The sequence below is a fragment of the Antechinus flavipes genome, chromosome 6 (genome assembly GCF_016432865.1).
Source record: "Antechinus flavipes isolate AdamAnt ecotype Samford, QLD, Australia chromosome 6, AdamAnt_v2, whole genome shotgun sequence".
Lineage (NCBI taxonomy): Eukaryota > Metazoa > Chordata > Mammalia > Dasyuromorphia > Dasyuridae > Antechinus > Antechinus flavipes.
Genome location: NC_067403.1, coordinates 45,963,809 through 45,988,626, shown reverse-complemented (window position 1 = coordinate 45,988,626; position 24,818 = coordinate 45,963,809). Strand labels below are relative to the sequence as shown.

General features: G+C 31.6%; 1 protein-coding gene across 9 annotated transcripts in view; it reads right to left on the bottom strand.

Moving 5' to 3' along the window:
• ADGRL3 (adhesion G protein-coupled receptor L3) overlaps window positions 1–24,818 on the bottom strand; it is a 905,707-nt gene that overhangs the window by 72,542 nt on the left and 808,347 nt on the right. For all 9 annotated transcript variants that reach the window (XM_051964507.1, XM_051964499.1, XM_051964500.1 and 6 more), the window contains exons 17-19: window positions 23,476–23,696; window positions 10,300–10,366; window positions 8,893–8,984 (exon numbers count right to left, since the gene is read on the bottom strand). In XM_051964507.1, coding sequence (XP_051820467.1) covers window positions 8,893–8,984; window positions 10,300–10,366; window positions 23,476–23,696 — 380 coding nt within the window. The remainder of the gene's footprint in view (window positions 1–8,892; window positions 8,985–10,299; window positions 10,367–23,475; window positions 23,697–24,818) is intronic.

The following is a 24,818-nucleotide window of genomic DNA, read 5'->3' as shown; positions in this document are numbered from 1 at the left end:
AATTTGGGATGATTTTGTGTATAGTAAATGTGGCAAATGAAAGCATTTCACATTCTAATTATTATCTAAAAACTAAAGAATTGCAAAATCTCTCAATCATTCTTTGTAATCTTAAGTTAAGAAAAAAAGTAGCTTTAGATTTATGCTCTAACATTTTTATGTTACTACTTCCACTTTCCTAACATAAACATAATTCTCTTTGGAAAAGACACTGTTTGCTGTATTTGAGATACTGGTTGCTTTCATGATCAAGTGCATCATACCAGCAATATGCTTGAGTCAGTCATTATATTAAACGTTTTTGTGTTTCATTTTATGATATGTGAAATGGTTCAATTATAAAATATGAAATATATCATTAATAAATTAGTGATTTATTTAATAAAATAGATTTTAAAAAAATAATAAAAAGAGAAAGACAAAAATGCATACAAAGGAATAATCCTCTTAAATTATAATGCCCTTGGAAAAGTAGAAGCAGATATGTAATTCCTACTATTAAAGTCAGTGGTGAGAACCAAATGAAAGCTATTGAGTGCTGAAATGGAGATGACTAACAAATAACTTTGGAGGAAGACCTCAGAAATTCTGGATCAAATGCAGCTGAAAGTTCTAAGTGATTTTATTTGGAATAAATCATTGAGTAGGCACTCAATTTGAAATGTTTGGAATGTTTCTAAAATATATATAGATTTTCCCTTTGACTTTTCATACTTGGAGAAAGAAAGAAAAGAAACTGAAAAGGCACAATTACTGAATGAACATAGATGCTTTCTTATTTTATATGACAAAAATGTTCTGCTATCTTAAAATCCTGCATCAAACTAAATACTTTTTGGAATTGTTCTACTTGTGTTGTGAGTAAATCCCAAATGCTAAGGTAATGACATCATTTAGTAAATTATCTCTTCTGCCAGAGTTAATGATAAGTTAAAAGAATAACAATTTTTTAAAATTTCCCAATATGGGAGATCATTATAAATAATTGGAATCTTTCAAATACTTTATCAAACTAAAGATAAATACTTACATTAAATTTTATTTTAATTCAATATTTTTATACTAAACAATAAACATATTAGTCAAGTAAACTTCCAGGATGTTTGGTCAGTCTTGAAGTATACAGTACTGATAGTTAAATAATCCATAATATTCTTAAATTTAGTTTTCTTTTTTAGTAATCCAAACTACTACTATGACATCATTAATTGAATTATTAAGAATGAGGAAATACTAAGGTTTTTTAGACCAACTTATAGAAGTTTTATGAGTTTGATAGACATTTCCATCAGACATGACTCTTTAATCCATTAACTGTACTCACAGAGCTTCAAATTATTTAATTTCAAAGAGATCTGAATGTATAGTTAGGAAAAGTTACAAAATTGGCAATAACATTAAATATGTAGATAAGAAGAAGAGGGAAAATCTAGAAAGAATAAAATAGAATAGAAAAACCTTAAATTAAAGTTCGTATTTTCTGTTATTTGAAATTCTATCTCATTATCTAAATATTTCATGATTGTCATAACCACCCATAAATATTAGAATAATGTAAATTTAGCTAAAAGAAATTCTAATAGAATTAACCTTATTACCTGGCTAAAAGCAGTCATCAAAGTAAAGGTTACCTTCTTTAAGAAATAGAATGAATTATTATACATGTCATTATGATGATGTATTTTTTTATTCATTCCCCCAAGCTATCAGGAAGCATATTAAGATCCCTACATAACTTTAAATGTGGCAGGTGTCCAATCTTATTGAGGATTCCCACCCCTCCTTCCAACAATGATTGTACAAATTGCTTTTGATTAATTAATCATGCCACCCCTGGAGACAATTCTTTCATTATGGGACCAGTTTGAATTTTACTATGATCCCTCAGATATGATTTTTTTGTAATTCTTAATGGCACTTTAAACAAAATCATTTATATGTCATTAGGGCACTGACAGGTGCCAAAAAAAAAAAAAAGCATGAGGGACTATGCAAGTTCAACCTTAAAGAACAAATAAGGATATCAGAGAAAAGGTACATTTTTCAACCTCACAAAACGTTCCTATGGTATATTTTTTCATCCTGCAGTTAAGAAAGCAGGGTGCTGGAGACTGGAAAACATAAGAAAATTAAAAGATAGTGCTTGAATGTATAATTCTGCCAAGGGGAAGAGATACTTGAAAAGACTTGGGAGGAGTAATTGTCACTGACACACTAAGTTTCTTGCATCTCAACTCCATCCCTTCCCCCATCAACTGCCATTCCTAAAAATATTAATGATTCCTTCATCTAAGAGTTATTGGATTTGGAGTTATGGTATTAAGATTATATTGACATTCTGTAGTTATGACACCTTGGGGAAGCGATCTTATCTTATTATAAAATATCTTTGATAATATTTCAATAAAATGTCCATGATAATTCCATGGTAATTACTGATATCTCTTATGGTTGGTGGAAGGATCAAATTAAATAGTCTATGTAAAGTTATTAATATAAAATAATCTATGTATAGATTTAGAAATAATGTGTGTGATAATGCCTGTAGTGCTGATCTCACAGTATAGTAGGATCAAATGAGATAATGTATAGAAAGCACTTTATAAACTTTAAGGTGCTTTTGAAATGTCAACTATGAATAGTTATATTCATTTTTCAAAACAACTGTTTTTCTTATAATGGATATAGGCACCAACTACAGAGACTATTAGAAGTTGGCTATGTTCCTTTTGAGTCAAAAATAAGATGTCTATGAGCATTAATGCCTATCATGAATATTCATAAACACTTGTATATAATTTTTTAGTAATAAACAACACATGTAACAAAATAAACTTGTTGATATTTACCAGGAAAAAAAGTGAATAGGGCTGACCCTGGAATCCAAAAGCCCCATGTATACTTAATTAATTCTTTGGTGCTGGCAAAAGCTATTTATAAGCAGAATCGTACAAGTGCATTTTTTCTGTGCATCTCTTTCCCTTCATTGCCTTTTTTATTTATTATATTCTAGGAATGGAATATTGTTTATGCTGTTAGACAAAATTTGTTGGTTAATTTTGCTAATTTGTTTTATTCTTTTTTAAAAAAAATCTTTGTTATAAGAGATAGTTTTCTAAGTGGAGGGAAGGGAAAGAATATATTACAAATGAATGTGATGTACTTCTGGAATGTCACAGAAATGCACTCCTCTGATATACTCTGAAAATTACTCTGCAGTTTCTTGTGAAATGCTCCATCTCTTGGTTCCCTTCTGGTCTAGCTACATTATGTTCTTTGTTGGATCTTCTTACAAGAAATGCCCACCAACCATTGGACACTGTTATGGACTCTCTTTTTTACTCTGCCTCAATTAGTGTCATACATCTGCAATATTCCCTATTTATATTATATCTTAAACCTACATGATTGTTTGTATGTTGCCTTATTCATTACATGTGGTCCTTGAGAGTAGAGATCATGTGTTTGTGTTTTATTACCAGCACCTAACCCAATTCTTGGAATATTGTGGGTACTCAATAAGTGCTTACTGACCAACTGATTTATACAAAAATCATTAATAAAAATGAGAAAATATTTTTTGCAATGCCAAATTATCTAGATGAAATGGCAGAACACTAGACTTAAGTCAAAAAGACTTAAGTTTGAATGTTTTGCCTCAGATTATCATGTTCCTGGCCAGGTCACTTAACTTCCCTGTACCTCAGTTTGCTCATCTATAAAATGAAGAGGTTGACCTTAATGGACTCTAAGTTGCCTTCCAAGTCTAACTTGATGATCCTGTAATCTTCCTTTCTTACTATCACATACAAAGAGATGGTCTGTTATAATGAAATGAGCAATGAACTCAAGCTAAAGAGACTTCAAAGTTCAAATATCACCTCCGATAGCACTTAGTAGCTATGCAGCTTTGGGCAAGTAGCAATATTCTTAAGCCTTGATTGCATAATCTCAATATTAGGCATGAAAATTCTTTTGTACTAAGTATCTCATATCATCGTTGAAAGAAAGGGCACTTTTAAATCTAATATTGTCCTTAAAATTGTGAGCCCTAATGTAGTCGAACCCTTTACTAATACTCAGTAAATTAAGTGAATATAGTGACAATGATTTATAATGTTATATTTATTATATAGTATACATATTATCTAGTGACAAAAATAGGATATATTTAAGTATATCAATTGGTGCTCATTCTATCTTTCTAATCACATCTTTATTTTTTAAATTGTATTCTTCTTCCTTCTCATCCACCACATCCTCTGCCTAGTTCTCATTCTCATCCTCTTGTATCTAATGTAAGTTTTTCCTAAGGCTCTATATTTTGGTCCTTTTATTCTTTCCCTATACTCTTTCCTTTGATATTACACTCACTCCTACAACTTCAATTATCACCTTTATACAACTGCATCATAGATTTGTACTTCTAGTTCTAACCTCTGAGCAGAACCATCACATCTCCAATTGCTTATAATTCATTTTCAACTGGATATATTCACTTAAACTCAACATAGAGCAAAACTGAAATTGTTATGTCACCTATTCTTTCTTTTGACTTGACTATAATATAGGACATCAGCATTTACTGGTCTACCATTTCCAAAATTTGATGTTTGCCTCTCTCTCTCACTTTCCATATTCAATCAGTTGCCAAGTTCTTTCAATTAAACCTCCTTAACATTTCTCTGTTTTCCCTCCTTGTTCATGCTATATCATTACAAGGCACAGAGTCTAGAATATAGAAAGCTTAATAAATGTTAACTGATAGTATAATAATAAAAGGTCTCAATTCACCACATGCTTGAACAATAGCAGTTGTTTACTAACCGGTTTTCCTGACTTTTCCATCTTTCTATATTTATTATTTATATATATTTCTATATTTATTAAATTCTATATTTATAACATTGCAAGAATAATTTTTCTAAGGCATAAATCTTATATAGTTCATGTCCTTAAAAACTATTCTCATACTACTCTTTACATAACTGGTAAAATTCAAATTCCTTTGCTTTCCATTCAAGATCTTCCACAATATGGTCACATTCATAAAGAGCTGGAACTGTATACAAGTTCATTTTTAAAAAGTAAAATGGGACTTGAAATTCAAATTCGTTGGCTTCATACTTCCCATTTCTCTGTTTGTTCTACATTAATCTTTGAAGGAGACCTATATTGATAAAATTTGTTACACTGTAAAATACATCTGATTTTAGAATAAAACAATGCCTTGATATTCTATAATTTTAGCACATTTCAAAATATTGAATATATAGTTAAAAGTTAAAAAGATAGGTGATGACATTAGATATGAATTAACTAGTAAAAATTGAGCAAATGTTTTGTTACTAAATTGGCTCAAAGACCAATTTCATGAGTGCATTCTCACTAAGAAAAAAAAGGTGCATGAAAACTATAAATGTAAAATGGATTTTCAAGCTGATTTTTAATACTGAATATCTCTTATCACAAATACATCTGGTAGGTTTTTTCATAAAATTAAGTTAATAAGAAGTTAACTATCACGATTTTTTATATGATGCAGAACAGTGAAATTAGGAGAATCATTATTTTTATATAGCAGACTGGGGAAGATAAGGTGTTTTGAATAATATAAATATGCATATTAAATTTTAATTGTATTTTGAAAGGATGGTAATCAATCTATTGAGCATAATACTGTTCAGACACATGTATATGGGGACACATAAAATACAATTAAAATCATTGAGATAACCTGTTGAATAACTTCCTGGTAAACTTACAAAGGTAGCAAAAATATAAGCATAAAAGATTACTCATAGCAAATAATGGCAAGCTTTGTCCAATCATAAATTTTCTTAAATTTCTTTGTTTTCTTGATTTGATACAGACACATATATTTTGTTAAGCAAAACTAAACCTAACAATGCTATGTTACCTTTTTTACCAGTGACACAAATATTAAGTCACATAAATTAAATTCAAACCTAGACATAATGCCAATGCGCAAATTATACTCATGTAATATTAGAGATTGCAAATTTCATTGTTCAAATAATTTTCTATTAATTCATCAATTAGAAAACATACCCACAATTTCCTCTGCAAGACTGCATTTCAGTGGTGGAGAAAAGTATTTAAACTATTCACCATTCATTCCTGATATTAAATTTTGTTCACTGAATAATTTATGTAGATTTTACTATGGACATTAATGATATATGAATACCCATTTTCTTATTCTAGAGTAATCACTGTCTTCCAAAGATTAACTGAAGTGATGGATTAAACTACATTATGCATGTAAACCAGCAACATATGTATGTATACATGTATACATATATATATATACACAATACATTTCTAAATTTTATTCACAATGCATCATATTTATTCATTCAATAATGATTAAGCAGGGACATTATTTAGTAAGGAATAATAAGAGAAAACATGAAAAAGTTAGGCTTCACTCTCACAATAATCCTTGAACAAATGAGGAGTCCACTGTGTCCATGTTGCTAATATGTCACAGATTATTGTAATAATATTTGCTATACTTGATGAAATTACCAGCATTCATATCTAACTTTACTCTGATGTCAACTAGCAATTTTGTGACATAAGCATATTTAAAGCAATGTTTCCCAATATGGAGAGTCAACCCCTTGTTGAGGAGAGAGGTATTAGAAATGGAGTTATGGTAAGAGTTTTATGAATCTACATATACCTGATACACTTTACTTAGAAATATGCCTTCAGTTGAGAGAACAACTGTCTCATACTATATTTTCGTATCTTATAAATATACACAGAAACTGCTGTGGTTAATAAAATGCAACTTCATATAAAGATTAGTAAATTACAGTAGCTTTTTTTTTCCAATATATATTTTGCCTTTATTTTTTTCACTTTTGGAGAATGAGTCTCCGTATCTGGCAGGGCTACTACTACTTATGGATGAATCCCACTGCTAATCGGTGTACAAATTTTGACCTGCTCCAATTTCTTTTTTTTTTTTAATTTTTATTTAATAATTACCTGCTCCAATTTCTAACTTGAGCTAGTCTTTCCCTCCTTAGATATCTGGTAACCTCCCACTCTCAGTTATTCACCATTTTGATGTCAGAGTTAATGACGATATTGAATGGTTTAGCCTTAGTGCTTCCTAGCTCAAGTGATCTACCAATCTTAGAAATGGGAAGTAGTTTAATGCAATTCCAGCATGACTCATATTCATTTTCTCAGTTGATGGATGTTTTGATATTACTACTATCATGTGATGATCTTCAACATTTTTTGATGTTCAAATGAGTGGAAAAGTTGACCCATTAAATATAAAGTATTTTCACATTTCTGATAGTCCATGTTAGCATATGGTAAAGGTAAACACTTGACAGCCCAAATATCTGTGATTATTTAAAATTACTTTTATTTGGACTCAGGTGTAATTATTCTGTGAAAAAAACAGGTTTTCTTTAGAAATGATTTATTCTCAACATACTAACAAACATCACAAAATCTATTAGGCAATTATGATATTGAAACTAAGATTTATATTTTTTCAGTAGAGAGATATAATCTTTTAAAATGAAATGATTTCCCTGCTTAAAAAGCAACTGTTGCTCTTTTTTATTTCTTTATTTTACAAATGTAGTGTTTCTGAGACCTTTAGGCAGATCCAAAAACCTGTTTAGTAGCTATTCAGTGCTAGAAGTAAAGGAAAATAATTTAGAAAATCAGAACCATTAACAACACTGCCCCTATCCCTGCTCCTCTGTATCCCCCTCCTCCTATAACTTTGCCCTTCTTATTCCCTTCTCTTTCATCATCCCAGATACCTGTCCAGGATTTCAAACTTTGGTAAAGTGAGATAATTGGAAATGATCAATTCAATTTAGCAAACATTTATTAAGCACCTGTCATGTACCCCAAACCATGTACATCATAGGGAAAAGCAGTAATAGGAAGAAATAAAGTAAAGGAAAGAAGACTGCTCAGGAGAGAGGGGTGGAGTGACCTAGAGTGATATATATCTGCTCAGATGCATGAGAACATAATTATACCCCACCAAGAAGCAAGGAAATAGTCTCCCCGTGTTCTTTACAAACTCATGCACTGTGCCTTGTTTATAATTAAAGCAACATCTGTATGAAAGAGATTGTTATACAATGCTACTTTTAAATCATTGCAGAATGTTGCAACAACATGTTTGTTTGGCAGATTTTTGGTCAAAAAATGGGGTGTAACATTTCACTTCTCTGCAGGGAAGAATTCTATTTAAGTTCCAGAGCTTTAAAAAAACTTCTGATGGTAATTTCTCAAGAGACAATAGTATTTGAGAAGCAATAACATATTTTAATGTAGATTAGTTGGCATTGGACTAGTAGTATTACCCTTATCTTACAGATTATGAACCACCCTTAAAAGTATGGAGTCTATGTTGTGATGATGCATTGTTGTTAGGGAAGTTTAACAAAATTTGCATATATTATAAGAATATTAAATGAATGTGCAGTATATATTGACAAAGCAGATATATATATTCAGAAAGAACTAATATAATTCACTAAATAACAAGTAACAAATAATTATAGCTCATCAAAAATTCAAGGTATTCTCTTTTTTCTAAAGGATATAGATAACTCTACATGACCAATTAAAATCTCAATCTCTTTTAAATTTATACATTACTTTTAAACAAAAGCAAAATCATCTTAGTTTTGTTTACAAAAAAAATCTGAAAATAATAATACTGCAAATAGATGTTTAGGAGGTAAAGAAAGTTCTTTCAAAGATAAAGTTTCATTCTACTTATTCTCAGTCAGAATGAGCCACTTCAGCAATATTTAGGTCAAAAGGGAACATTTCTATATGAGCATACCAAAGAAATGGAAGGGAAAAATCACTTACTTGATGTTATCAAGACAGCCAGATTCAGGTTTCAATATGGCAGTATGATGAAACATCTTATATAAAGCAATCCCAAGGAAGATTACATTAAGCTGGAATATAAAAGGATGTGTTATGTAGCAGAACTGGAATGGAGAAGTCTACTCTCTGTAACAGATGAGTTGCTCGGGGAAATTAGCTCTCACTAGTTTTAAAGAGATTGAATCACACATGATTACCTAGTATTTTAGTCAAGGCTAGAAGCCAGTTAGGAGAATTGGGATACCACTGAGTTAGGCACCACTTTGGGGGCAACTATACCTAAGTAGAGAACCAGTCATGATGTCAAAGGAAGTAGTCCAAATTATGTAGTGGAAAATTAAAAAAACAACAACAACATTTTTAACAGCACTTTTGTTTCTCTGAAGAGTGCACTTTAATTTTTTTTAAGTTAATATGTGTTTCTTACAAAATCTGCCCTGATGATATTCCCAAAATGATTGTCACAAGTTAAATTTTCAAATCTTGTTTTACACCAAGGGCCTATTCTACAATAATCAATATGCTAGGATTGTAAAAGTCATATTAGGTTCCAGTGTCAGGCAAAATTTATCTAAAGTGTAAATAACCAATCACTGAAATTATTAGAACCAAAAGACTCAGTAATATTCAGAAACACATGTTTAAAAATCTCCAAATTCCTGTCTACTTTCTTATGTCACAGATAAATGTTGCCCGGAGGAACAATCACATTTTGAATTTCTCTCTCTCTCTTTTTTAAATTCGCCTATATAAGTTAAGTAGCTTTGGTTACTTCTGTAACTATCAATATTCTATACTCAATACTTCAAAAATCCATGAAGAAGAAAAATAAACCCTAGGTCAACCTTGAATCATTTCTTTTTTTCCTTTACATTATCTTCTGCTGTATAGAAATTAAGCTTACTAATCATGAAACTCATTGTCTTTAATCTATGTGAAATTAAAAAAATTCTTTTTTTCCTCTCCCCAATTTCCGAGTATGATTTTATTAATCATACCAAATGTTTGATGATGCAATTTTGAATTATTTCATTCTTTCCAGAACAGAAATGAAAAGCATCCTTGAATCAAAATGCAAAGTAGCTTTTTTTTTCCCTGTATGCCTAGGACAGAAAAGCTTTTTCAGACTTTTTTTTCTGAAAGAACACAGAATAATATTCATCTTATTTCAGGTACATGTTTTCTTCTCCCAAAGAAATTGATCAAATATTTTGTAATCCAAAGAGTTTCCCACAATGAGTTCCTAATTGCTTGAGTTAGATGGGGTCAAAAAAGTATATGCTTTCCCCCAAATTAATCTGTGTAAATTAAAAATATACAGTAAGGGAACAGTGAAAATTTTCTTTCTTGACCTGGGAAATAGAGTAGTTCATTAGGAGTTCTTACCATAATTATCAAGGTTGCTGGTCCTATAAAACTCCAAATGAAGTAGGTGTCAAGCCGGAGCCAACAACTGTAGTGAAACAGAAAGGATAGGAGGCATTCAAAGACTACACAAGGGACATATATCAAGAGTGAAGGAGTGACAGAGAAGAATGTGAGCTGCAAAGTATTCCACTGGGAGACAGGAAATATTACATTGCTTGTTCATTTAAATGTTGAATTATGTGCCCAATTTCTGACAGCACTTATTGATGGAGTTGGATAATTACTTCTGGAGGAAGCGAGGGGAAAATGGCATTGGCCTTAGTTGCTAGGGCCTTTTGTATCTGACATAGAAACCTTCATCAAAAAAAAAAAAAAAAAAGAAAAGAAAAGAAAAGAAAAAGGGGGGGAAAAAAGCCAAACAGAGCATTAGATCTTGTAGCCTTAAGCTATCCTTTTCTTTCCAATTATGGTACTATATAGCCTGTCTATCAGCTGTCAGGTGGAGTGACATTTTCCTGTCAAGAAGATCTGAGAAAATTCAGTACAAAAGGAAATAATTTGGTATCAGAAGTTTGTAGTTTAATTAGGTTGGGCAGTCAACCTTTGAGAGCTTTTTAGATCTAAAAAGTGCATTGTTACCACTTAATGTATCTAGGGCTGCAAATGATCTTCAGCATCCTATGAAATTGATTCATGACCTAAAACTAAATTATTAATCACTTAATTTCAGCTACATTTAATACACCCCCAATTCTAAAGGCCTCTGGGAAATTACATTTTCATTCTTCAGGATGACAGGAAGACAAAATGGAAGAAACTTGTTATAAGACAGATGAATGTAAATTTTGGCAAATTACATGATGCTAGAAATAATAATATCTTGCATTATTTGTAATTGTGCTGTGTTTGCAGGCATAATTAAAAGAGTAAACAACTAAAATGGTAAACATTAATTAGTAGTCTGGCAAGTGGGCTCAACAGAAAAAAAAAGCACCAAGTGTTTAGTACTGCTATAATTGTAAAACAACAAAAAACCCATTTTTTTCTAAAACCAAATGATATAGTAGTATATAAAATCATATTTTTAGATCACACAATAATAACTAAGAAAGAAATCTAGTTAATATTCAGTTAACAACTAGTTGTTGGTTCTTAATATATCAGTTTATAACAAACACAGGATTAAAACTTCATGGCTCCTAAACCCAATGTGATGGTGAAAATAATTCAAAATAATTCAATTCATTAAGAAACAGACTGCTTATATGTACCAATACATGCATAACTAAACATACAGATCTAGATGAGGGTTATCTAGTCTGAAGGGGGATAGGGAGAAATGGTGAAACTACAATTGAAGATAATAGCTCTAAGTTTATGTGAATAAGAAAAAATATGTAAGGGTGTTTTTTTAAGCTTCAAGATTAGAATTTTGAGCAATACTTTTTATATTGACTGATTTTTTTAACAAGCATAATTCAAACTAGATATTCTGTATTCTTTTGTGCTGCAATTATAGATTCCAAATTTAAACTGTCTCTGTGGACCTCAGTTTCCTTTTCTAGAAAATAAGAACAATAGGCAATCAACAAGGTACATTCTGGTTTTATGAGGCTATGATTTACAAATGTTTTCTGCATGTGGATGGTTGATCTAAACCAGAAAGGGGTTCTAGGATCACAAACTGTGAGCTGGAAATGAGATTAAAAGATAATCAGTTCTATTTTACAGATGAGAAAACTGAAGCCCTAATAACACACCCAACATCATCTATGTAATAAGTGACAGAAATATGTTTTGAACAAATTTACTGCACATTTTTCTTGTCTCTTCTCCAGAGGTCCTTAAAAATGCTTTATCCAATCTCTTTTCAGCATAAATGGGAGACCAGTCACCACCAGCAATGGAAAAGGAGATGGATCTACATAAAGCTAGACCACAACTGGAATACTGGGTTCTAATACGTTGTTAGAATACTGATGAGATGAATCGTTCCAGTGGAAGGAAAAACAGGATGGTGAAGGGATTGAAAGCTAAATCATGTGAGAATTAGTAAAAGGAAAGGAAAGGCAACATGGTAATGAAAAGCAGGCTGACTATGGAATTGAGTAAAAACTCTGATTCCACTATTTACAGCCTGAACAAATCATTTAACCTCTCAGGGTTTTTGTTCCGTTATCTGCTAAAAGAATGTTCAGGATTATACAATCTCTCAGGTCTCTTCTAGCTCTAAATTTATGATCCTATGAAGTGAGTTTATTGAATCTATAGAAGAGAAAGACTTGGGGGAATGGGAGTGCATAATTGCTGTGTTCAAATATCTGAAGGTTATCATGTGGAATAGGGGATATAGTTTTGTTCTGCTTGAGGACTTAGTCCAATAGAACATGTAGGAAGAAAAGAACTCTATCAAATACTTCTTCCTTTAATACATCGGTGCATACATGAACTAATCTATATAGGAATAGTTTCTACATAGCAGGATGTAGCCTTACTAATATCAGGTGATCATGTGTTGCCTTCTAAGGTCTGTTCCCATCCCTGGAACCTTTTGAGCAATTGCTGAGTGAGCATTAATGTTATGGATATTGTAGGTGGGATGCTTCCAGTAGTCATCAGAATGGATGGCCTCTACATTCGCTTCCAACTCCGAAGTCCTCCGATTCTCTCTTTCTGTTACTGCCAAGCTCCCTTCTTTCAAGCTAAGGCTTTAACCACAAGCTCTACAATTGGAGTGAAATGTTCATTTTCCCCTCAAAATAGGAAGGCTACAAGATTACTTCCTCAATGTTCTCCTCTATTATGTAGTTAAACCATAAAAATAAACTGGGCTAGGAGTAGTGCTAGAGAATATTATTATTAGTTTAGTTCAGCTGTATTATAAAGTAATAAGTTAAAATGGAAAGACATACTTTATAATACTGTAGGGAGAAAAAAATCTAGCCTCCAAACAATTAACACACACACACACACACACACACACACACACACACACACACTCTCTTTATTTTCCTTTAGTAATTTTTTTCACCTATATAGGGAGTTTTTATATTTTTAAATGGGTCTTTTCAGATTATCCATTGTTTGACTAAAATAAAATAAAGTCGTTATACTTACAAGTCTGAGCTTTTATTTAACGAGACCATTATTTAATTTATCTAATATTTTATTCTGAAATAAAATTGCTAACTTCACTTTTTTGTGTATGACTTTCTGCCGATCATAAAACTGGCATTGTACTTGAGAATATTATTTTCATTCTCAAGAGAATTCTTTGAAAATTTTGTTTCATACAATAGGCTTAAGATTCTATTGTAACTTCAAAAACCATAAACATCTGCCAAGAAGTTCAGCGGGGATAAGAAGCTTGTTCCTTGTCTGAATTGAGTGGATGAAGAGGGAAAAATTTAAATATACAAAGTAAATTGCTTTTTTCTGAGTACTCTGAGTTTTACTATCTCCTGGAAGGCAATGTGGCAAAAATTCGAGTTTACTTTGATTGCCATATGGTCACACCTGCTGTTGTTTTTGGCCACATGCTGACTTGTAGAGGCTCTTGCATCTATTCTCTCTCTCATCAAGTACTTACAAGTTTGAATGACTCCTGCCCCAGATCACTATGCTACTGTGTATAATAAACCCACCTTGGCTCTAAGGTACAGTCAGTTCTATATGTGAAAAGAATAGCAAAATGCATTTATTCCATTGGCAGGCACATTCAGACAGTGATTACTAATAGGCAATGATAGAACGGTACAGGTACAGTTTAAAATATTTAGCAATGTATGGAGCTAGCAATGTTTAAAGATAGCAATATATGGAGACACATATCTGGAAAACTATAAGCACCTATACATTATCATACTGTTCATACATATTAGTCCTAACTACAAATGATCAAAGACTTATTTTTACCAGATCTGTCCTCAAATGTCTTCAAATTAGACTAATTGTCATTTTTGGAAGAAATAATTTATAGAGGATTCAGAATAATGACAGGTCAAGCTACTTCCTTATTAATAATATTCTAGTTTTTAAAAATAAACATATATGTTTACAGAATTGTGTTTATCATCTTTAAGACAAAAAAGATGAAAAAGGTATATAAATTCCTTTTTTTTTTTTAAAGTGCATATGACTTTGATTTTTCTTGGACTGCTTTAAAGCTGATAAATTGAATGAATCCTGACTATTTGATGTATTTAATTGAAGAAACATGGGTAACCTTTCCATTTTAGATAATATCACATACATCAAAGACTCATCTGATAAAACTTTGAGTCCAAAGAAAAGCATAGTCACATTGGGGGCTTAGCAATCCCCAAGCAGATATTCCCTCTCAAGTTAACTTTCACTTTTATGTGCTTTGCAACTATTTTTACTAGATGGGGAAAGTGGAAAGAACAGGAAGGATCCATTAGCAGAGAATTCCTGCATTAAATTCCTGAGTTCAGTATTTCCTGTTATCTATTAAAGTGATCACTGAGGATTTCAAAGAATTTTTAAATTTTTGTTACTATGAGAAAAGAAGATCAAAATCTATATGATTTTTATTGTTGAAGTCTTTATCAACAAATTCCACTAAATTGATTCTAAATTAAAATTCAAAATTCAAATAAATACTATCCGAACAATTTGTTTCATAATGTTTTTACCTTAATAATATTATCAAAAACTTTGATTTCTTATTTCTAATATTAGTAGGCGATACTTTTGAACTGCCTTTTTCTGATTGCTTAGTTTTCTTCTACTCACAGTGAAATATTCTTGTAATGTCAAAGATTTTGTTTTATTTTTGGGGATGATGGTGGAGGAAAAATACTGGAACTGTGCTATACTCTTTACAGGCATTGTTCTAGGCATTAAGAGATAAAATAAAATGGCATACTCTTAGCCTTCAAGGCCAACAATATAGACATATATGATGATATATAAAATAAATAGGGGTAACTTTAGACCATAACATTTATAAAAAGGTGATTTAACATATTCTTGATAGGAATTTTTGTTTTCTTAAGTGTAATATTATAGCTTTATTTTTCTCTGGGGCAGATATAAATATACCGCTGTCACTTTTATAAACATAAATATATATTTATATAAGATGAGTTTGCACACACACACATATATATCCCTCCACTTATGTTCTACTCTGAAACATCATTGAATGAAAGGGACCAAAGACTGTCCTTGTTCAGCCTGGAAAGTTCAATGAAACTAGAGAGGTCTTAAGAATGAACTAGTGCAAGGACCAAACAATCTGAACTCTGAAAGAACATTTACCAGAAGTCTGCAGTCTGGTGGACTTTTTGATCATAAACCTTGAATAAGTCATGAGATTCTGATTCTTACTGGTAGAGGGATTTTTCACTGTGACAAAATCATGGAGCCATGAAAATTTTAAAAAGAAAATAAAATATATGGATATTTTGGACATATATGGACATTGATAAAACAACTATGGTTGTCTTTTATACCTATAGTTAAGTTTTTGGTTGCCTTCATAGGAGATTTTATGAGACAAGGAAGTTGTAGAATGAACACATAGATATTCATATCTATGTGTTTAAAACAAAACAAAAAAAACTGTGTTATAGTGGACAAAAAGTGCCTAGGGCCACATAACAGCACATACCTCTCAAGGTTATTGTTAACAAAGAATAAGATTATGTTTTGCAAAATTCCTTACAAATATTGTGTTATATATGATGTGCTTATTATTATCATTTCTGTTATTCTCATTGCCCTCAGGCAATTCTAAAAACCTATAATTTGCAGAACAGGTACCAATTTGCATTGACATCAGGATTTTTTATCACCAAAGTTTCATTAGGCCAATGAAAAATGAAATCACATATCCAGAGTACATGTATGTATAAACTATATAAAATATACATATGCAATATACATATATACATGTTTAAATATATACATATGTACCTATGAATATGAATATATGTAAATACAAATTCGTACATAGAATAGGACCCCAATTCACTATTTCCCCAATTAGGGAGCCATTTTAACACCTAAATACTTCCATTCATTACTTATTTGATAACTATGTGCAAGAAAATTAAAATAATTTTCTTGTCTGTATTGGAGGAGACAAGGATAGAAACAGATGTGTCAAATGCCTAATTTCTTAGCTATATTTAATTGCAAGGTTTAGAATTTTTAAAAAATGAAATAGATTGTTTTATGATTATTTTATTTTTGTCTTCACATATAGCTTACAACTCCTACTTAAAAATGAGATTTTCCTCTTGCTCTTAATCTTAAATGAGATGATCTAAATTGAATATACACTATATTAATATAACTGTAACTAAAAGGCAGTTTTTCCATTTCTAAAGAACATATATTAAAGAGCACTCATTGATTTGATCCCTACTTTTATGTCATACTTTGCCAATATGAAAGAAATAAACCATTTTAAATGTTTAGCTTTTGGTGTCTTTTTAAGTGGTCTGTCAAGTTCCCTTAATTCCTGAAATTAAGGCAGAAACAAGATAGATAACAGGAGAGTGCCAGGGTAATTGATAAACTAATTATAATTCAAAAATAAGTAATTTGAAATGCATTGTTGGTGGAGTTGTGAACTGCTCCAAATTTAGAACAATGCAGAAAGAGCTATAAAATGCTTACACTTTGACCCAGAAATACCATTAGTATATTCATATCTTAAAGAAATCAAAGATGAAGTAAAAGAACCTACAAATGTTTATAGAAGTTCTTTTTGAGGTGGAAAAGAATTCAAAATTGAGCTGTAGAATGATTGAAGAAGGAGTGCTTTTGATGGAATAGCATTATGCTATAAGAAATGATGAGCAGGAAGCTTTTAAAAAAAAATCTGGGAAGACTTCAGTTGAAGCTGAATGAAGTGCTCAAAACCAGATCAATCTACATGGTACCAGCAATATTATAAGAATGATCAGCTGTGAAAACTGATTTACTCTGCTGAATATAATAATTTCAGTATAGGAAGATATATATTTTAGACATGTAACTAGTCTACCAAATAAATACTACTCTTGTCAAATTTCAGAAAGAAAACTTTTAGAACATGGAATCACAAGCTAAGAGCTGGAAAGAACTTCCTAGATCATTTAGGCAAGCCGGATGTCACAGTGGTTTAGCATTTTGGACATAGAATCTGGAAAATCTACCTAGGAATCTTGTTTAAACACATTAGTTATATGATCCTAAACAAATCCCTTAACCTCTGTATATCTCTGTTCCCTTATGTGTAAAATGGGAATAATAACAGCACCTACTTCCCAAGTTATTGCTGAGATAAAATGAGATATTTCTAAGGAGCTTTACAAATCTTAAAAGATTTATGTAAATGCTAAGCTAATATTATTACTTAGGGAATTCTTCTTATTTTATAAATAAAATTGAGGCCCAAAGAGGAAAAAAATTACCTTCCTGAGATCATAAAGGTTGCATATAGCAATGCCATATTTCAGAGCCAGGGTCCCTGCCTTTAAATCCAGTACCACACCATGCTGTTTATGAGTAATATGTTTATATCCTACGTCCATTATTTTTCTAGGTTACTACCCAGAGAATATATTAAAGAAAAAAAATTTTGATGCAAGATTGCTGGAGCTCCAAAGTGCATTAAAAACAACAGCATTTTTATTTGTCTAAATGAAGCCATATAAGGAACTAGAGATGAAGGTAGAGTTTGAATCCATGTGTCCTGCTGAGCTTTTGTGCTAAATGGTGAAGTTCATTGCTATGAAGGATAATCACTCTGATAGTCATTATTTAACAGATTTGCATTCTTGTGACAAATTTTCTAATTTCGTTTTTTTTCCTGTCCCAATGTATCTGCCTTTAAGAAGGAAAGAAAAAGAAAAAAAAATCAAAGAAAAAATAAACAAAACTGTTCAAGTAAATGTGTCTGTAATCATGCATGAAATTCTACACCCATAGTTGAGAACTCAGTGAGATGAGGAATTTACAATTTGGCTTTTCTGCCAATTCACATATAATAGCTTGTTAATAATATTTTTTAAAAATATGGGTATTTTTACTAATGGCTAAGCTCATGCTAATATAACTAATTAAGATATGTGTTTTATCCACTGGTCTCTGAGTACCAAGGAAGGATAAACAATATGATGGAATATTAATATTCTTGAAAAAAGTTCTCAAAATAAAAATGATGTTTTTTGAGAATGTAGAGAAATATTTAATTATTTAACTGATTGTATATATTACACATCTGCTTATATGAATGTCCACAAGAACATTATTGTAGACCTTAAACAGTATCATTTATAATTTCATTGTTAAGAGATTAGAAATTGTTTAAAGCTTTCTCCAATGTCTACTTAACACCTCTTTCTAGCAAAATATTTATAATAAATAAGAGAAGGCCTTGTTGAAGTGAAGAAGTGACTAGGGACTTTTAAAATGGAGAAACCATAAAGATGAAGCTAACCCCCTCAGACCTGTGCATCTTTCTTTTATGCAACTGAACCAGAAAGGCTAAAACTAAATTTAAGACCCAATTGATGATTTATTTCTACTATTAGATCATAAAACTTGCTTTCAATTATTTTTAAGAGCTTGAATTTTCTTACATTGCTCAAAGAAGGTCTGAACTGTCATAAATGTTCATGACCTAACATATTTCTATCTGAAAACCATTATCAGTTTTTCCAGCACCACTTTTGAAGCATAGGCCACTCTGCAGGCTTTGGATCCCCTGCTTCATCACACCTGGATTCTTTGGTCTTTGTTTTGGTACATTGAACATAGGTTGGAGAAAATGATATAACAGAAATGTGAATGTTTCTGATATAAAACTACTCTGCATTTTAGGTAATGGTAGGGTAATCAACATTTAGAGGTCCCGATTAGTTTTAAATCATATAACCAAAATGATTAGTACATATTTTCCAAGTCTGTCCAGTCTAAACAACTGCTAAAAATCAATTCCAGTCTTTGCTATAATTAAACTTATGATAATATCAGTATTGAGTGAGTATTTCTGGGTGTCAAGATGCATGATAGAGCAAGAGAGATGAAAGGATGACACTAAAATACATGAAAAGCAAATAAACTAAATGGAAACAAATGGACATTTCCCACAGTATAATTTGGACATGTGGTCCATTAACAGAGGATTAAAAATAATGACTACATTGAGTTCCTATGTTGATCTTTTTGAGATTTGATTATTGTGAACAAATGTTCTTCTAAAATGAATTCTATAATGTCAGTAATCCTAAAAGCCTTATTTAAGCAAATATTAAAAATAGAGAAAAAAATCTTCTTCCTGCATTACAAATTGATGATAAACTAAGCACCTTCTCAAAATCAAATTATGCATGCTTTATGTTTCATTCCTTGCACATAATAATCAGCTCAACTGCGCTAATAGTATTACACTGAGAAATACATCACCATCCATCAGCCAGATGGAAGAGAACTACCTATCTCTACATCAAAGTACCATTTATCCCACCTGCTTAACCAAAACTCCCTCCTATCTGAATCTTAGCTATATCCTCTTGGATGATTCACTCCCTTCCTGAAGACATAAATTATTATTAAGGGTTTCAGAAATGAAATAGCATCATCATTAATATGATGAAGCACAATTAAGTCTATTGGACAGGAAAACCAAGTTCAAAAGACAGAAAGATATAAAGATAATACTCAACTTAATCTAATAGGGTTTTACAAAATGAAAAAATATATATTTTTCATTGTATTCAGCTTAAAAGGCTTTGTGTTGAATGTTCTGTTTATGAGTCACACAATTCAAAACAGAAAGAAAAAAGGAGCATAGTCATTAAGTTCTTAAAATACACAATAACCTCCCAGACCACAAATGTTTTTAGTAACAGTACTAACAGGAGTTCACTAAATGTTGTCTGAAAAAAAATTGCTTTGAGTTAGGAAAGATCAGAGCATATATTAGAGCATGGAACTGGCATGTCTGTCTGAAAAATAACAAAAGAACATAAGAAGATAATATTAATGAGAGGACATGGAAATGGGAGACTGAAATAAGAACGGAGCCATATGGAGAGAAGAGAATGGAAAATGCCACATGGCAATTGGGAAAAAAAATATGAAAAAGAGGAATCAGGAGTACACATATAGATGTTTAATGGTGGGGAGGAAGAAGAGGGGAGAGTAAAGAAAAAAAAAGGGAAAGCAGCACACAACTTCAAAGAAAATATTTAAATAACATTTTAAAATTCACTGGCCTTATTTTTCTTCTAAATAAATAACCTTTTTAGATCTTTGATGAAAACACAGTCCAATCAATTCAGCTTTTTAAGTAAACACAATTGACTGAGATTCTGAATAATTCCTTTTTTCACCTGTTTCTAATATAGGGACATCAACAAAACTCAGAGAAGAAAGCAGTGTTGGCTAAAATCCCAAAGAGCAAAAACTTAAATTGTTTTTCCATTTATTCAGAACATCTTTTTTGCTGACAATTCATTGACAATGAATTTGTGAGAAATAATTGGATTGCTAACATTCCATATGACTGCTTCTGACAATGTTAATGTTATTCTCTCTCTGTATCTCTGTCTCTCTCTCCCCACCCCCCACTTTCACCATCCTTGCCTCCCTTTATCTTAAATCTATTTTGTCCCTCAGTTGAGCAGAAATTATAATGGTCAAAGTGAACTGTTATTAAAGTTTTGTTTTAACTTTAGGCTGGGAAATAAATTAAATCTACTTCCAACAGAGCCTTAACTACATGAAGAGAGACCAACTAGCTAGAGAGTAGGTTATTAAGGCAACGATGGCCAAGTTTTAAGCATGGCAAGAGACTGGAAATGATTGATTGCCTACAAATGTCTAACTTTCTATCCTCCAGGAAAAGTCTTTTTTGATAGAAAAAAATGGCTAAAGAGAAAACAATTCAAGTGACTTGGAAAAGAAACATGAGGAAATGAGATGAGCAGTGGAATTGGAGTGTGCTTCTGTTCTGTTTCTGAATGACTTTTATTAGCTATTTGATAGTGGGAAAGACACTAAAAGTTTCACAAACCCAATTTTCTCATGTATAAAATGAGGATAATCATATCTATAAGCATCTTTCTCTGAGCATTATTGTTGGAAATATCAAATGACATATATAAAGTACTTTGCTAATCTTAAAGTGCTAAATAACTGACATTTGCTACTAAAACCTGATATATTTGGACTAGAAGCAAAAAATCTAGTACATAGTTTGCAGAGGAAAAGATAGAAAAGGTTAAAGATAAAGGCCAAGAAGTTAAAGAGTGAAATGTATTTGAATGCAGGTAGAGTTCAGTATAATTTCATGTTATATTATATTCTCTAGTTCTTGTAAGACTGTTACTTTGTCTGTGGATAACCTTCTACATTTCCTCTCCCCAACAATCCAATAGATTTTATCAGCTCACATAGAACTTTGAAGTTTATAGAGCTCTTTTTTGTGATAGTATTGTGAAGGAGAAAACCCAAATATTATTATCCCTCTTTTACATTTGGGGAAACATCTGCAAAAGCAAAGACAGGACAACTTGCTCAGGATTATAAATTTAATAATTTTCAAAACTAGAATCTGAGCCCAGCAGAGCATTATTTCCAAGTATACCAAGCCACATCCTCTTTTCTTGACTTCATTAACACCCTTTTCACCCCTGCATCTTGGATTTAAAAATTCACTGAATCTCTTCAGGAGAATACAGATATTGTAGCCGCATAGTATGGTCCTGTCCCATAGTTAACTCTCATTGTCTTTTAGACAAAGGCTCTAATTCCCTGCTTCCTGAAAAGGGATAGAGCAAAATTTCAGCAGACTTAAAAAATAGATGAATTTGCCATTTCTTCTGTACACTTTGCTCATGGTGAATGCTGAATAAATATTAACAATGACATATGAATATTATCCCAAGCCAATCTGTTACTGATCATGAAGAAGAAAGTATTATCTGCTCCCTCCAATCTTTTCAAAAGAATAATGTTCTGATAAAAAAACAGTCTGAGGACATTATCATTATTTAGATTACCAAAAAAAATCATTCTCAACTTATTTGTTGGCATTCAGATAGAAATGGACTATAGAAAAGTCATTCAACTGTTATTATCAATTTACATTTAATGTTCTGTTGATGTGGAGATTTGGAAAAAATAACTTTTTTGTGATTGGAAAAAAATATTATGTTATGAGTTTATCTCCTTTGGGTTCATAGAAAGCATACCTGGGAAAATTCCAGTAGCAGACAGGATAACAAGAATGACATATACCTCATCTTTTTTCCACATGATTTGATTTCATTTGATACATCCTTATAATTTGAAAACATTTTGTTCCACAAAACTTGGAGATTATGGGTATTTGGCATGAAGACCTCTATTAAAAATATTTCTGAAATTTTGTTAGCTCAGGGTTATGTTTCAGTGATTGTAAGCAAAAATTCTATAATTATGACCTGGTTTATTATCACTATTTTTGGGGGGGGCATACTGTGATTATATTAGTATAGGAAGTTGTAAGAAAAATTCCTTTTTACTGATGCAAATACATAACTCTTCAGCTATTTATACTCTTGGAGAGTTGCCAGGGATATGCAGTGATAATTTAAGGGACTTGTCAATGGTTACACAGTCAGAATGATTCAGAAGCAGATATTGAATCCTAGCCTTCCTGATGTTGTGGCCATCTATTTGCTCTGCCACATTCTTTTGGTGTGAGTTGTATTGAACTATATTAACCACAATAAATGGTAACTTCTCTGTCATCCTCCAGTCCCTTCCCCATCAGAGCCTTGTATTTCTAAATAGAATTTTTTATTTGCAAATTGCCAATATATAGTTTTAAAATAGCAAAAAGGTTTGTCAAATCATCCTAAAATTCATTTATTCTGTCTTTATGCTTATTAAAATGAGGAACGTGGAGAAAGAAGATGGAAAATGAGAAAAGAGGTGTGGCTGGAGAACGCTATACTTGTTTTAGACAGAGTCAAAATGAATTGTGGGAAATATTCTCAGCTTTTTACTTTAGAGTTTAAAAAAATGGGTAAGGACTCAAGTGTACTAATTTAATTACTAAACTTGTCACTCTAGTTTCTTCATTTGTGGTTCTGAGACAATTTAAAGTAGTTGGTCCCCAGGAAGTCCTAAAAGTTTTATTTCAAGAAGGCATAAAAAGAAGGGGGGGTTAGAGGAAAGCAAACTCACACTTTATCTGTCCCGTAACTCCTGTAGTCTACTGCTGCTGACACAGCAACGATGAGTGCTGGCATCCCGTAGCCAACCAAATAGAAGTATTTTCTGCGAGAGTGTTCACTCTCGAAAACCTCCACCAGCATGATATAGAGTTGCACTCCTTCCAGGAACATCCAAGTAAAGGCAGCCAAGAAGAAGAAATGTAAGAGGGCAGCAAAGACTGCACAGGCAATCTAAGGAATAAATCAGATATACGATTTATAGGGAGGCAAAACAATGTTCAAGAGAAACATATATGTCACATATATGAAATGGGACATATAGATACCATATATAATACAAAATAGAATATTGTTATATCTTTACAATGTATGTGTGTATATATACGGATATACACATGTATATGTATGTAGAGAGAGGTTTTTAAGTTTTCTCATACATATATACATATATTTAAGGGTACACAGATCTAGATAAAGCTTTTAAAACAGATACTGAAAATGAATTTCAAATACTTGACCCATTCTCACTGCATTTAACATAAAGTATTTTCTGACTTGTAATTTTAAAAATGAAAGTAAATTTTGCAAAAACAGTATGGCAAGGGAGGGAAAAAAAAAAGGTTGGTGTCTGATTTCTGAAATCTGCTGTCCATCCACAGAGAAAAAGACTAGAATGAAACAGATGTGTCCTTGAAGCTTCTAAATATTTAAAGTATTTGTGATATTCTAATGAAGCCCCTGGAAGAGGAATAGTACTTGGGAAACAGGTCATCAAATCAAACTTAAGGAAATTTGTGGGATTAGAAGATGGAGCCAGGGAAGGGATGTGTTCATTAAGCCTAAAATAGATCCATTATTCCACATCTGCAAAAGAATTGACAGCTGAGGCACCAAGAACAAGAGCTTGATCTAAATTCTAACGAAAGACATAAGTTGCTTAAAGAAAGTCAGTTGATGATTAGGGTTTGGAAGGGTGTGTCCAGCCGAGACAGCTCAAAACACATTAATAGGTGGCCATTATGGTGCTTCCAGTGATCACTCTAGGGATCAGTTAAAATATTAGAGGTAAAAAGTTGTTTTATTTAAAAAGTGGTTTTAACTAATGATCGTAAGTATACTATAGGTGTTGCCATGGAGATAGACATGAGTCAGAAAGAAAAATGAAGTTTTTAGGATTCTAGCTTCAGACACTTTTTAACTATCTGAGAAAAACACTTATCTCTGCCTCAGTTTCCACATCCTTAAAATAAGGATAACGATGACATCTACCTCTTGTTGGAGAATAAAATGAGATAAATGTTGTAAAGTGATTTGCAAACTTCAGAGTATTATAAATGGTGATGATGATGATGA